Source organism: Mobula hypostoma, chromosome 29 (assembly GCF_963921235.1).
Source record: "Mobula hypostoma chromosome 29, sMobHyp1.1, whole genome shotgun sequence".
Taxonomy (NCBI): Eukaryota; Metazoa; Chordata; class Chondrichthyes; order Myliobatiformes; family Myliobatidae; genus Mobula; species Mobula hypostoma.
In genome coordinates this window covers 31197441-31212134 of record NC_086125.1, presented here as the reverse complement: position 1 = coordinate 31212134, position 14694 = coordinate 31197441, and the positions used below count along the sequence as shown (strand labels likewise).

The 14694-nt window shown below is 42.4% G+C and overlaps 1 protein-coding gene across 1 annotated transcript in view; it reads left to right on the top strand.

Annotated features, from left to right (window-relative positions):
- Positions 1 to 14694, top strand: part of LOC134339490 (adhesion G protein-coupled receptor E2-like) — a 137944-nt gene that overhangs the window by 46650 nt on the left and 76600 nt on the right. The window contains exons 4-5 of the mRNA XM_063036045.1: positions 1318 to 1476; positions 10414 to 10554. Of these exons, the coding sequence (XP_062892115.1) occupies positions 1318 to 1476; positions 10414 to 10554 (300 nt within the window). The remainder of the gene's footprint in view (positions 1 to 1317; positions 1477 to 10413; positions 10555 to 14694) is intronic.

Below are 14694 nucleotides of genomic sequence, written 5' to 3'. Positions count from 1 at the left end.
AGTTTCCCCACCACCGACGTTAGGCTAACCGGTCTATAATTCCCCGGTTTCTCTCTCCCTCCTTATTTAAAAAGTGGGGTTACATTAGCCACCCTCCAATCCTCAGGAACTAGTCCAGAATCTAACGAGTTTTGAAAAATTAACACTAATGCATCCACTATTTCTTGGGCTACTTCCTTAAGCACTCTTCTTTTAGCTTTTCTACTTTCTTTTGTAAGATTCTTTTTACATTCTTTATATTCCTCGAGCATCTCATTTACTCCAAGCTGCCTATATTTATTGTATTTCCTCCTCTTTTTCTGGACAAGTTTTCAACATCCCTTGAAAACTATGGCTCTCTCAAACTTTTAACCTTTCCTTTCAACCTAACAGGAACATAAAGATCCTGTACCCTCAAAATTTCACCTTTAAATTACCTCCATTTCTCTATTACATCCTTCCCATAAAACAAATTGTCCCTATCCACTCCTTCTAAATCCTTTCGCATCTCCTCAAAGTTAGCCTTTCTCCAATTAAAATCTCAACCCTGGGTCCAGTCCTATCCTTCTCCATAATTATATTGAAACTGATGGTATTGTGATCACTGGACCCGAAGAACTCCCCAACGCATACCTCCGTCACCTTACCTATCTCATTCCCTAACAGGAGATCCAACACTGCCCCTTCTCTAGTTGGTACCTCTATGTACTGCTGCAAAAAACTATCTTGCACATATTTTACAAACTCCAAACCATCCAGCTCATTTTACAGAATGGGTGTGAAAAGATAAAATCTCCCACAATCACAATCTTGTGCTTACTACAAATATCTGCTCCTCCAAGTCTCGATCCCCATTAGGTGGTCTATAATACACCCCCATAAGCGTCACTACACCTTTCCCATTCCTCAATTCCACCCACATAGCCTCCCTAGACGGGTCGACTAATCTATCCTGCCAGAGCACTGCTGTTATATTTTCTCTGACAAGCAATGCAACACCTCTCCCTCTTGCCCCTCTGATTCTATCACACCTGAAGCAACGAAATCCAGGAATATTTAGTTGCCAATCACACCCCTCCTGCAACCATGTTTCACTAATAGCTACAATGTCATATTTCCAGGTATCAATCCATGCTCTAAGCTCATCCACCTTTCTTACAATGCTTCTAGCATTAAAATAGATGCATTTAAGAAACTCTCCACCTCTTACTCTCTGTTTATATCATTGAGTTGCTGTGTTATATCAGCTAAGGAGTATGACAGGTGGCTGACTTTTGCTCCTAATTCATACATTTTTGAGCTTTTATTAAACCTTGAATCATTTTCTCTTCAATTCAGATAACGATGTGTGCTCTGGAGGAAAAGACATTGTAGAAGCTTTATGTGGTACGAATGCTGTTTGTTACAACACAACGGGAAACTTCTACTGTAAATGTACGGAAGGATATATGAACTCAAAGAATGGAAGTAACTTCACAGTACGGATAAACTGCACAGGTGAGTAATAACACCCATATTTGACGCATTCCGAAGTTTTCCCTTGACCTTAAGCATGGGTCGGTCAGAAGACATCTTGTTGTTCTTTTCAGGTAGAAAGTGGCAGTACTCAAAAATCAAGCCTCCTACAACTATTTAAATGTTGCTGCAATGTCTCTACCAATGGCCCAAATACAAGTCTCATTTCCCCGTTTTCCCTAGCGCTTTAAATCAAATCTCCAATTGATACAGTTTTTCTTCATATCCCCTCACCTCAGACCTTGAACTCTCTACTCATGGGAGGTTAATAAGCTTCCCTCTATTGATCTTGTCTAATCCTGTTGTGGACTTTTCTGTCTCTCGGAACAAAAGCTAAGAAGTGATTTCCATCTGTTGAATCAAGTAATTCAATCAGATGAAAAATGATGGCAGATTTTTCAAAATGAGAGTCAGAATCAGGTTTCATATCACCAGCATATGTCATGAAATTTGTTGACTTTGTAGCAGCAGTACAATGCAATACATGATAATAGTATAGAAAAACTGACCCAGATCTCATTTTTTCAGATATTTACAGATTAGGAACTTTTTAATTACTGTTTCCCCTAATTTCCCACATCCATATCCAACGGACATTTTGGAAAAAATTTTAGATTTAAATCTCTCTCGGAAAAGTGTTGTAGCAATTATATATAATATAATTATGAATCTATGTCCTGATGCTTCTAATAAAATTAAAGCTGACTGGGAAAGAGAACTTGAAATTACTATACCGACTGAAAAATGGGAAAAAATTCTTCAGTTGGTGAATTCATCCTCTGTATGTGCTAAGCATAGGTTGATACAGTTTAAAGTAGTGCATAGGGCTCACATGTCCAAAGATAAACTATCTCGTTATTACTCTTATATTAATCCAATATGTGATAGATGTCATTTCGAGATAGCTTCTCTAACCCACATATTTTGGTCATGTCCCCTGTTGCAGAAATATTGGAAAGATATTTTTGATATTATTTCAACGGTTTTAAATATAGACTTACAACCGCATCCAATTACTGCTATTTTTGGACTACCAATGATAGATTTAAATAATTTAACCTCTTCATCACGAAGAATGATTGCATTTCTTACTTTAATGGCCAGAAGGTCTATTTTATTGAATTGGAAAGAGATTAATCCTCCTAAGATATTTCATTGGTTTTCACAAACTATGCTGTGTTTGAATTTGGAGAAAATTAGAAGTTCAGTTCAGTTCAGTTTTTTTTTCCATCAAGTTTGAAAAAACTTGGAGGCCATTCATTCAGCATTTTCACTTAATGTAATATCTTTATTTCCAAACCTATTTTATTTCTCTGTATTGCTGTTGGAGGGGAATGGAGTCGTCGGCTCTGAGGTTTTCTTCTTTTTCATTTTTAAGTTCTTAGATTTGCCCAAGTCTTTTAGTTTAGTTGATTAATTTTGTCTTTCTTTTGGGTTGGGGTTTTCTTTTTGGTTTTGTTTTTTTTCTTTTTCATGCTTTTTTTTAGTTTTTTTTGATCTGTTTTATCCATTGTTAGTTTTACATGATTGGGAGTATTGTCAAATTTCAATATTGGACTTTACAATTACTGTTTGTAAGTGTAACAATTTATCTCCTATTATTTGTATCATTGCTATGTTTTGTTTATATATTCCAAAATCAATAAAGAGATTGAAAAAGAAAAAAAAAGAAAAACTGTTAAAACTACTTTATACTTTATTGCCGCCAAACAATTGATACTGGAACGTACAATAATCACAGCAATATTTGATTCTGCGCTTCCCACTCCCTGGATTACAAATATTAAATATTAAAAATATTTAAAATAGTAAAAAATTAGTAAATATTAAAAACTTAAATTATAAATCATAAATAGAAAATAGAAAAATGGAAAGTAAGGTAGTGCAAAAAAAACGAGAGGTAGGTCTGGATATTTGGAGGGTACGGCCCAGATCTGTGTCAGGATCCGTTCAGCAGTCTTATCACAGTTGGAAAGAGGCTGTTCCCAAATCTGGCCGTACGAGTCTTCAAGCTCCTGAGCCTTCTCCCGGAGGGAAGAGGGACGAAAAGTCTGTTGTCTGGGTGGGTTGTGACCTTGATTATCCTGGCAGCACTGATCTGACAGCATGCGGTGTAAAGTGAGTCCAAGGACGGAAGATTGGTTTGTGTGATGTGCTGTGCCGTGTTCATGATCTTCTGCAGCTTCTTTTGGTCTTGGACAGGACAACTTCCATAGTAGGTTGTGATGCACCCTAGAAGAATGCTTTCTATGGTGCATCTATAAAAATTAGTGAGGGTTTTAGGGGACAGGCCAAATTTCTTTAGTTTTCTCAGGAAGTAAAGGCGCTGGTGGGCCTTCTTGGCAGTGAACTCTGCTTGGTTGGACCAAGTCAGGTCATTTGTGATATTGACCCCGAGGAACTTAAAGTTTTTGTCCTGTTCCACTTGCGCACCACCGATGGAAATTGGGTCTTGCGGTCCGCTACTCCTTCTGAAGTCAACAACCAATTCCTTCGTCTTGCTGATGTTGAGGGATAGGTTATTGTCTTAGCACCATGTCACCAGGTTCTTAATTTCCTCTCTGTACTCAAACTCATCATTACCCGAGATGCGGCCTACAATTGTTGTGTCATCTGCAAACTTATATATTGAGTTTGATGGAAACCTGGCTACACAATCATGGGTGTACAGTGAGTACAGCAGGGGGCTGAGTACACAGCCTCGTGGGGCACCGGTACTCAGAGTGATTGTAGAGGAGAGCGTGTCCCCTGTTTTTACAGTCTGGATCCTGTCTGTGAGAAGTTGAAGATCCAGCTGCAGATCTGAGTGCTAAGGCCCAGGTTCCGGAGCTTAGGAATCCGTTTATTTGCAATGATGGTATTAAAGGCAGAGCTGTAGTCAATGAAAAGGAACCTTACGTATGCGTCTTTATTCTCCAGGTCAGAGAGATGGCATCCGCCGTTGACCTGTTGCTCCGGTATGCGAATTGCAAAGCGTCGAGGTTGACCGGTAGGCTGTGGTTGATGTGTGCCATAACCAATCTCTCGAAGCACTTCATGGCAATTGATGTCAGAGCCACAGGTTGATATTCATTCAGGCATGCCACCTTGCTCTTCTTCGGCACTGGGATTATCGTAGCCTTCTTAAAACACGACAGGATCTTAGACTGAAGCAAGGAGCATTTGAAGATGTCAGCAAACACTCCAGCTAGCTCACTTGCACAGGCCCGGAGAACCCGTCCTGGGATGCCATCTGGGCCTGTCGCCTTCCTTGGATTTATCTTCAGAAAGGCCCATCTAACGTCCTCCTTGGTGACAATGAATCTTGATGCCACCAGGTCCGGTTCATCCGGAGGGAGCGGTATGCTCCTCTTCTGTTCCAATCTTGTGTAGAATACGTTAAGTTCGTCAGGAAGAGAAGTGCCACAGTTATTGATATTCCTGGCCTTTTCTTTGCACCCAGTGACTTCATTTAGACCCTGCCATAGTCTACTGGCATCCCTCTGGTTAGCCTGGGCTTCCAACTTGGCTCGATATTGCCTCTTGGTGCCCTTAATGGCTTTCTGGAGTTCACACCTGGATTCCATGTCGTGTCCAGTATCCCCGGACCTAAAAGCTGCAGCTCTAGCCTTTAACAGGGACTTGACCTCATAATTCATCCAAGGTTTCCGGTTAGGGAATACCCGGATTGTCTGCATAATATTGTTAAATTAAGTAATTAGTGCAAAAAATTGGAAATAAAGAAGTAGTGAGGTAGTGTTCAGGGGCTCAATGTATATTCAGAAATCGAATGGCAGAGAAAAAGAAGCTGTTCCTGAATCACTGTGTGTGCCTTCAGGCTTCTGTACCTCCTTCCTGAAAGTAGCAAGGAGAAGAGGGCGTGTCCTGAGTGGTGGGGGTCTATAATAATGGACACTGCCTTTCTAAGGCACCTCTACTTGAAGATGTCCTGGGTACTGTGGAGGCTAGTGTTTGTGATGGAACCGACTAATTTTAGAACTTTCTGCAGCTTACTTTGATCCTGTGTAGTAGCCCCTCATGCCCATCACAGATGGTGATGCAGCCAGTTAGAATGCTCTCCACAGTACATATGTAGAAATTTGCAAGTGTTTTTGGTGACATACCAAATCTCTTCAAACTCCTTCTGAAATATAACCACAGTCTTGTCTTCTTTATAACTCCATGGATATAAGACCATAAGACATAGAAGCAGAATAAGGCCATTCAGCCCATCTAGTCTGCTTCACCATTACATCATGGCTGATCCCGGATCCCACTCAAACTCATCCTATCTTCTCACCATATTCTATGAGACCAGGATAGGTTCTTGGAGATATTGACAGCCAGGAACTGGAAAGAGATCAGTTTCTCCACTTCTGACCCTCTTTGAGGACTGGTGTGTGTTCCTTCGTCTTACTCTGTCTGAAGTCTACAATCAGTTCTTTGGTCTTACCGGTGTTGTATAAGAGGTTGTTGCTGTGACAACACTAACTAGCTGATTTATCTCACTTCTGTATGCCTTTTTGTCACCATCTGCGATCCTGCCAACAATAGTTGTATCATCATCAGACTATGGAAATTGGCATGGAGTCAATGGAAATAAGGCAAACAAGCAGTGAGGTCATGGAAACTATACATATTGAGGAGGAGGAAGTGCTTGTTATCTTGAGGCAAATCAGAGTAGGTAAATCCCCAGGATCTGACAGGGTATTCCCTTGAACCTTGAAGGAGACTAGTATTGAAATTGTAGGGGCCCTGGCAGATATGTTTAAAATATCGGTATCTACGGGTGAGGTGCCGGAGGATTGGAGGATAGCTCATTTTGTTCCGTTGTTTAAAAAAGGCTCTGAAAGTAATCCAGGAAAATATAGGCTGGTAAGTTTGATGTCGGTAGTAGGTAAATTATTGGAAGGAGTACTAAGAGATAGGATCTATATGTATTTGGATAGACAGGGTCATATTAGGGAGAGTCAACATGGCTTTGTGTGTGGTAGGTCATGTTTAACCAATCTATGAGAGTTTTTCAAGGAGGTTACCAGGAAAGTGGATGAAGGGAAGGCAGTGGATGTTGTCTACATGGACTTCACCCAAGACCTCTGACAAGGTCCCGCATGGAAGATTAGTTCGGAAGATTTATGGAGAGGTAGTAAATTGGATTAGACATTGGCTCAATGGAAGAAGCCAGAGAGTGGTAGTGGAGGACTGCTTCTCAGAGTGGAGGCCTGTGGCTAGTGGTGTCCAAAGGGATCAGTGCTGGGTCCATTGTTATTTGTGATCTATATCAATGACCTGGATGATAAGGTGGTAAACTGGATCAGCAAATTTGCTGATGATACAAAGATTGGAGGTGTAGTGAACAGTGAGGAAGGTTTTCAAAGCTTGCAGAGGGATTTGGACCAGCTGGAAAAACGGGCTGAAAAATGGCAGATGGACTTTAATACAGACAAGTGTGAGGTATTGTACTTTGGAAGGACAAACCAAGGGAGAACATACAAGGTAAATGGTAGGGCACTGATGAGTGCAGTAGACCAGAGGGATCTGGGAATACAGATACAAAATTCCCTAAAAGTGACGTCACAGGTAGATAGAGTCACAAAGAGAGCTTTTGGTACATTGGCCTTCATAAATCAAGGTATTGAGTATAAGATTTGGAATGTTATTGTGAGGTTGTATAAGGCATTGGTGAGGCCGAATTTGGAGTATTGTGTACAGTTTTGGTCACCAAATTAAAGGAAGGATATTAATAAGGTTGAAAGAGTGCAGAGAAGGTTTACAAGGATGTTGTCGGGACTTGAGAAACTGAGTTACAGAGAAAGGTTGAATAGGTTGGGACTTTAATTCCTGGAACGTAGAAGAATGAGGGGAGATTTGATGGAGGTATATCAAATGATGATGGGTATAGACAGAGTGAATGCAAGCAGGCTTTTTCCACTGAGGCTAGGGGAGGGCATGGGCTAAGGGTGAAGGGGGAAAAGTTTAAAGGGAACATTAGGGCTGGCTTCTTCACTCAGAGAGTGGTGGGAGTGTGGAATGAGCTGCCAGATGAAGTGGTAGATGCAGGCTCACTTTTAACATTTAAGAAATCTTGGATGAGAGGAGTATGGAGGTATATGGTCCAGGTGCAGTTCGGTGGGACAAGGCAGAAAAGTGGTTCGGCACAACCAAGAAAGGCCAAAAGTCCTGTTTCTGTGCTGTAATGTTCTATGGTTCTACTGAGAGGCAACAGTTTTCTGGTGGTTCATAAAGCAAGAAATTCAGCAAAGTACTTTATTATTGGCATTTTTTCTGTGGTTAAATTGTGGTAAACTATCACTGCAAACAATGAAGAAGTGAGCAAAGGTGAGGTTGACTTGCAGGTTGAGGCATGTGGGTTCAGTGCAAATTCGGAGCATCGCAAGTTTGAGGAGAAGTGGTCTTAGCAGGGTCGGGGCATGTTCTGGACGGAGTCAGAATCTGAAACAGAATTGGAGCGAGCGGAGCGGAGAAATTTTGGAGAAGCTACATAGCTCATCCACCTAAGCTGCGAGCGAGTTTGGATTGATCTAAGTTCCGGGCTGATTTGGAAAGGTCGGGTAGGGGAAAGAACATGGTGGCAGGATCCAGGCACAGAGCACACTGTATTGGTAAGGCAGGGCCTGTGTCCTGTGCAGAGGATGACCCAGTGGTAGAAAATTTAAACGCAGCCCAGATGGACTGAAAAGGCAGGGTTTCAGGACTGGAGGCAAGGGTCGGGCCAGTTTTGTTTACTGCTTCGAGACATTTGCTTCACTCTCCATGGAACTGAGGCTGTGTAACTACTCCCTCTGCTCTGGGCTTTGTGTCTGTGAGCTTCACGGTGATTTTCCCTGCTATATGATGAACCAAGGCTGCAGCTATGAGCTTGGCCTGGCTGTCATGGTATTTACAGGTTTATTCACAATGGAGCTCCCTATTTTGCTTCCCGGGCAAAACATTTTCTTCCAATACTCTGCCTGCAAAATTAATTCCATTTCTCAATGCATTGGACTCAAGGTGATATTACATTCAGGAAAAGATTTCTGGCAAATAGGTGCACTCTAAACGAAGCAATAGACAAATTTTTAGATATGAAGGCGAGGTACCAATTCAGCCGTGTTCTTACAGAACAATAGAGCAGGTATGAACGGCCTATTGACCTACTCTTGATCTGTTTCTCAACTTTTTACACTCTCATACAATAATTCTTTAATCTTTATGAAATTTTCCCTGTTCTTCTGCTTCTTAAGTCACTCTTAAGACCGTAAAAATTGATACCATTTAGCAAGTCTTTGACTTCAAGTACCTCGGATCAAGAATGATGAGTTTGGAGGAGGATATAAAGATACGGAAGGTGCTGGCGTGTAGAGCTATGAACGACATGAAGGAAATCTGGAAGTCGAACCTGACCAGAGGGCTTAAAAAGAGGATCTTCATAGATAGATAGATAGATAGATAGATAGATAGAGAGAGTCCACTCTCACCTACGGATATGAGATGTGGACACTCACCAAGACTATGTGAAAGTTTCTAGATGGTTGTTATACACAAATGCTCCGAATGGCTCTTGACGTGAGTTGCAAATAGCCCATGACGAACGTCGAGCTCTATGATGACCAACTGATGCTCACCACTAAAATCGAGGTGAGAAGACTGCAACTAGCGGGGCACTGTCTGTGTCACCCTGAGCTACCTGCCAGCTAGTCGTCATATGGGAGTCCAGGCATGGCAGGATGAACCCCGGGCGCCTCCCAAGACTATGGTCAACATGCTCTAGAAGACAGCTGCGCGGCTAATGTAGATGGACTGAACACACTGATGAGGGAGAGGGAGAAGTGGAGAGTGCGTCATCGTGCCCGACACCAGCCCCCTAGGCCTGAGTCGATGTAGTAGTAGTAGTAGTCTGCTTCTGAACATCCATACTATCTTTGTTACCCAATTAATATTCCATAATCTTATCAATTAATTATTCAGGTTAAATAATCTTCCTTTCTGTTCCATTCCAACCCTGCATCATGGACCCCAGCTTCAAATGGTGAAACCTGAATGAAGCAATGTGGCTCTCAACAACAACCAGGGCATCTGAGAGAAATGGATGCAGCCTTTTACCCATGAAGAAGCTTTGTCTCAGTGCCAAGATCTTGCTGGAGCCGCTCATGGTGATGTTTGTCTTTCTGTCCCATATGCCCACAACACAGGTGATAATGATCTCTCAAAGCACGTAAACCCTTGAGTGGAAGAGCCATTAATAGCTCCTTACTGTGGTTCACTGAAAGCCTGCGACCAGCCCGAGATGCCAGGCGAGGCTGTACGTTAAGTACCATCATCACAGGGATGCTTCAGAACTTCCCTGGTCCTTTGGACAGTTGGTGGTTATTCTGTCGCAATTACATATTGTCCAATTCATAAAGTCACCTCATTAGAATGTTCAGATTGGACCCTTTCCTTAATCCACTTAGTTGGCAGCAAATCTCCTGGCACATTTTGACATCCACTGGATGTTTCAGCACTCTGTTAAGAAAACTGGCATGGGGATATTTCTCAGCTGGGAGAAAAGGTCACTGCAACCCAGTATAAAGAATACATACTATTCACATACGCAAACATGAGGAAACTAAACAAAGCTGGAAAGTGATCACCAATACTTTGACCAACTTTAGTGTCGCTTCCCAAAGTACTTGCAATGCAGTCTATTGGGCTCTGGGAATTTATAAGTCTTCAATCCTTACAATATTTTGAATACTATTTTCCACAAATACTGAGTTTGTTTAGTTTCCTCCTTTCATTAGACCCTGTGTTCCTTAATATATCTGGGAAGTTGTTGCATTGGAAGGGATAGAATCAGGCATAATCAGCTAAGGAGTATGACAGGTGGCTGACTTTTGCTCCTAATTCATACATTTCTGAGCTTTTATTAAACCTTGAATCATTTTCTCTTCAATTCAGATGACGATGTGTGCTCTGGAGGAAAAGACGTTGTAGAAGCTTTATGTGGTACGAATGCTGTTTGTTACAACACGGCGGGAAGCTTCTACTGTAAATGTAAGGAAGGATATATGAACTCAAAGAATGGAAGTAACTTCACAGGTGAGTAATAACACCCATATTTGACGCATTCCGAAGTTTTCCCTTGACCTTAAGCATGGGTCGGTCAGAAGACATCTTGTTGTTCTTTTCAGGTAGAAAGTGGCAGTACTCAAAAATCAAGCCTCCTACAACTATTTCAACGTTGCTGCAATGTCTCTGCCATGGCCCAAATACAAGTCTCATTCCCCCGTTTTCCCCAGCGATTTAAAACAAATCTCCAATTGATACAGTTTTTCTTCATATCCCCTCGCCCCAGACCTTGAGCTCTCTACTCATGGGAGGTTAATAAGCTTCCCTCTATTCATCTCATCTGATCCTGTTGTGGACTTTTCTGTCTCTAGGAACAAAAGCTAAGAAGTGATTTCCATCTGTTGAGTGAAGTAATTCAATCAGATGAAAAATGATGGCAGATTTTTCAAAATGAGAGTCAGAATCAGGTTTAATATCACCAGCATATGTCACGAAATTTGTTAACTTTGTAGCGGCAGTACAATGCAATACATGATAACAGTATAGAAAAACTGTTAAAACTACTTTATACTTTATTGCCGCCAAACAATTGATACTAGAACACACAATAATATTTGATTCTGTGCTTCCCACTCCCTGGATTACAAATATTAAATATTAAAAATAGTAAAAATTAGTAAATATTAAAAATTTAAATTATAAATCATAAATAGAAAATAGAAAAATGGAAATGTAAGGTCGTGCAAAAAATCCGTGAGGCAGGTCCGGATATTTGGAGGGTACGGCCCAGATCCGGGTCAGGATCCGTTCAGCAGTGTTATCACAGTTGAAAAGAAGCTGTTCCCAAATCTGGCCGTACGAGTCTGTAAGCTCCTGAGCCTTCTCCCGGAGGGAAGAGGGACGAAAAGTGTGTTGGCTGGGTGGGTCGTTTCCTTGATTATCCTGGCAGCACTGCTCTGACAACGTGCGGTGTAAAGTGAGTCTTAGGATGGAAGATTGGTTTGTGTGATGTGTTGTGCTGTGTTCAGGATCTCCTGCAGCTTCTTTCAGTCTTGGACAGGACAACTTTCATACCAGGTTGTGATGCACCCTAGAAGAATGCTTTCTATGGTGCATCTATAAAAATTAGTGAGGGTTTTAGGGGACAGGCCAAATTTCTTTAGCTTTCTCAGGAAGTAAAGGCGCTGGTGGAACTCCTTGGCAGTGAACTCTGCTTGGTTGGACCAAGTCAAGTCAATTGTGATATTGACCCCGAGGAACTTAAAGCTTTTGACCTGTTCCACTTGCGCACTACCGATGTAAATTGGGTCTTGCGGTCTGGTACTCCTTCTAAAGTCAACAACCAATTCCTTCATCTTGTTGAGGGATAGGTTATTGTCTTCGTACCATGCCACCAGGTTCTTAATTTCCTCTCTGTATTCAAACTCATCACTACCCAAGATACGGCCTACAATTGTTGTGTCATCAGCAAACTTATATATTGAGTTTGATGGAAACTTGGCTACACAATCATGGGTGTACAGTGAGTACAGCAGGGGGCTGAGTACACAGCCTTGAGGGGCACCGGAGCTCAGAGTGATTGTAGAGGAGAGCTTGTCCCCTATCGTTACAGCCTGGGTCCTGTCTGTGAGGAAGTTGAAGATCCAGCTGCAGATCTGAGTGCTAAGGCCCAGGTTACGGAGCTTAGGAATCCGTTTATTTGTAATGATGGTATTATAAGGCAGAGCTGTAGTCAATGAAAAGGAGCCTTCCGTATGCGTCTTTATTCATCAGGTGTTCTAAGGAGGAATGTAGGGCCAGAGGGATGGCATCTGCCGTTGACCTGTTGCTCCGGTATGCAAATTGCAAAAGGTTGAGGTTGACCGGTAGGCTGTGGTTGATGTGTGCCATAACCAATCTCTCGAAGCACTTCATAGCAATTGATGTCAGAGCCACAGGTCGATAGTCATTCAGGCATGCCACCTTGATCTTCTTCGGCTTGGGATTATCATGCCCTTCTTAAAGCACGAGGGGATCTTAGACTGAAGCAAGGAGCAGTTGAAGATGTCAGCAAACACTCCAGCTAGCTCACTTGCACAAGCCCGGAGAACCCATCCTGGGATGCCATCTGGGCCTGTCGCCTTCCTTGGATTTATCTTCAGGAAGGCCATTCTAACATCCTCCTCGGTGACAATGAATCTCGATGCCACCAGGTCCGGTTCATCCGGAGGGAGCGGGACGCTCCTCTTCTATTCCAATCTTGTGTAGAATATGTTAAGTTCGTCAGGAAGAGAAGCGCCACAGTTATTCCTGGCCTTTTCTTTGCACCCAGTGATCTCATTTAGACCCTTCCATGGTCTACTGGCATCCCTTTGGTTAGGCTGAGCTTCCAACTTGGCTCGATATTGCCTCTTGGTGCCCTTAACGGCTTTCTGGAGTTCACACCTGGATTCCATGTCGTGTCCAGTATCCCCGGACCTAAAAGCTGCAGCTCTAGCCTTTAAAAGGGACTTGACCTCATAATTCATCCAAGGTTTCCGGTTAGGGAATATTGTTAAATTAAATAATTAGTGCAAAAAATTGGAAATTAACAAGTAGTGAGGTAGTGTTCATGGGCTCAATGTGTGTTCAGAAATCGGATGGCAGAGAGAAAGAAGCTGTTCCTGAATCACTGAATGTGTGCCTTCAGGCTTCTGTACCTCCTTCCTGATAGCAGCAAGGAGAAGAGGGCGTGTCTTGAATGGTGGGGGTCGATAATAATGGACACTGCCTTTCTAAGGCACCTCTACTTGAAGATGTCCTGGACACTGTGGAGGCTAGTGTTTGTGATGGAACTGACTAATTTTAGAACTCTCTGCAGTTTACTTTGATCCTGTGTAGTAGCCCCTCATGCCCATCACAGATGGTGATGCAGCCAGTTAGAACGCTCTCCACAGTACATTTGTAGAAATTTGCAAGTGATTTTGGTGACATACCAAATCTCTTCAAACTCCTTCTGAAATATAACCACTGTCTTGTCTTCTTTATAAGTGCATGGATATAAGACCGTAAGACATAGAAGCAGAATAAGGCCATTCAGCCAATCGAGTCTGCTTCGGCATTACATCATGGCTGATCCCGGATCCCACTCAACCTCATCCAACCTTCTCACCATATTCTGTAAGACCAGGTTAGGTCCTTGGAGATATTGACAGCCAGGAACTGGAAAGAGATCAGTTTCTCCACTTCTGACCCTCTTTGAGGACTGGTGTGTGTTCCTTCGTCTTACTCTGTCTGAAGTCTTCAATCAGTTCTTTGGTCTTACTGATGTTGTGTACAAGGTTGTTGCTGTGACAACACTAACTAGCTGATCTATCTCACTTCGGTTTGCCTTTTCGTCACCATCTGAGATCCTGCCAACAATAGTTGTATCATTATCAGACTAAGGAAACTGGCATGGAGTCAATGGAAATAAGGCAAACAAGCAGTGAGGTCATGGAAACTATACATATTCAGGAGGAGGAAGTGCTTGCTATCTTGAGGCAAATCAGAGTCGATAAATCCCCAGGATCTGACAGGGTATTCCCTCGAACCTTGAAGGAGACTGGTGTTGAAATTGTAGGGGCCCTGGCAGATAAAATGTTGGTATCTACGGATGAGGTGCCGGAGGATTAGAGGATAGCTCATGTTGTTCCATTGTTTAAAAAAGGCTCTGAAAGTAATCCGGGAAAAAATAGGCCAGTAAGTTTGACGTCGGTAGTAGGTAAATTATTGGAAGGAGTACTAAAAGATAGGATCTATATGTATTTGGATGGACAGGGAGAATCAACATGGCCTTGTGTGTGGTAGGTCATGTTTAACCAATCTATGAGAGTTTTTCAAGGAGGCTACCAGGAAAGCAGGAAGGTGGATGAAGGGAAGGCAGTGGATGTTGTCTACATGGACTTCGCCTAAGACCTTTGACAAGGTCCCGCATGGGAGGTTAGTAGTGAAGATTCAGTCGTTAGGTATACATGGAGAGGTAGTAAATTGGATTAGACATTGGCTCAATGGAAGAAGCCAGAGAGTGGTAGTGGAGGATTGCTTCTCAGAGTGGAGGCTTGTGACTAGTGGTGTGCCACAGGGATCATTGCTGGGTCCGTTGTTATTTGTGATCTATATCAATGACCTGGATGATAATGTGGTAAACTGGATCAGCAAACTTGCTGATGA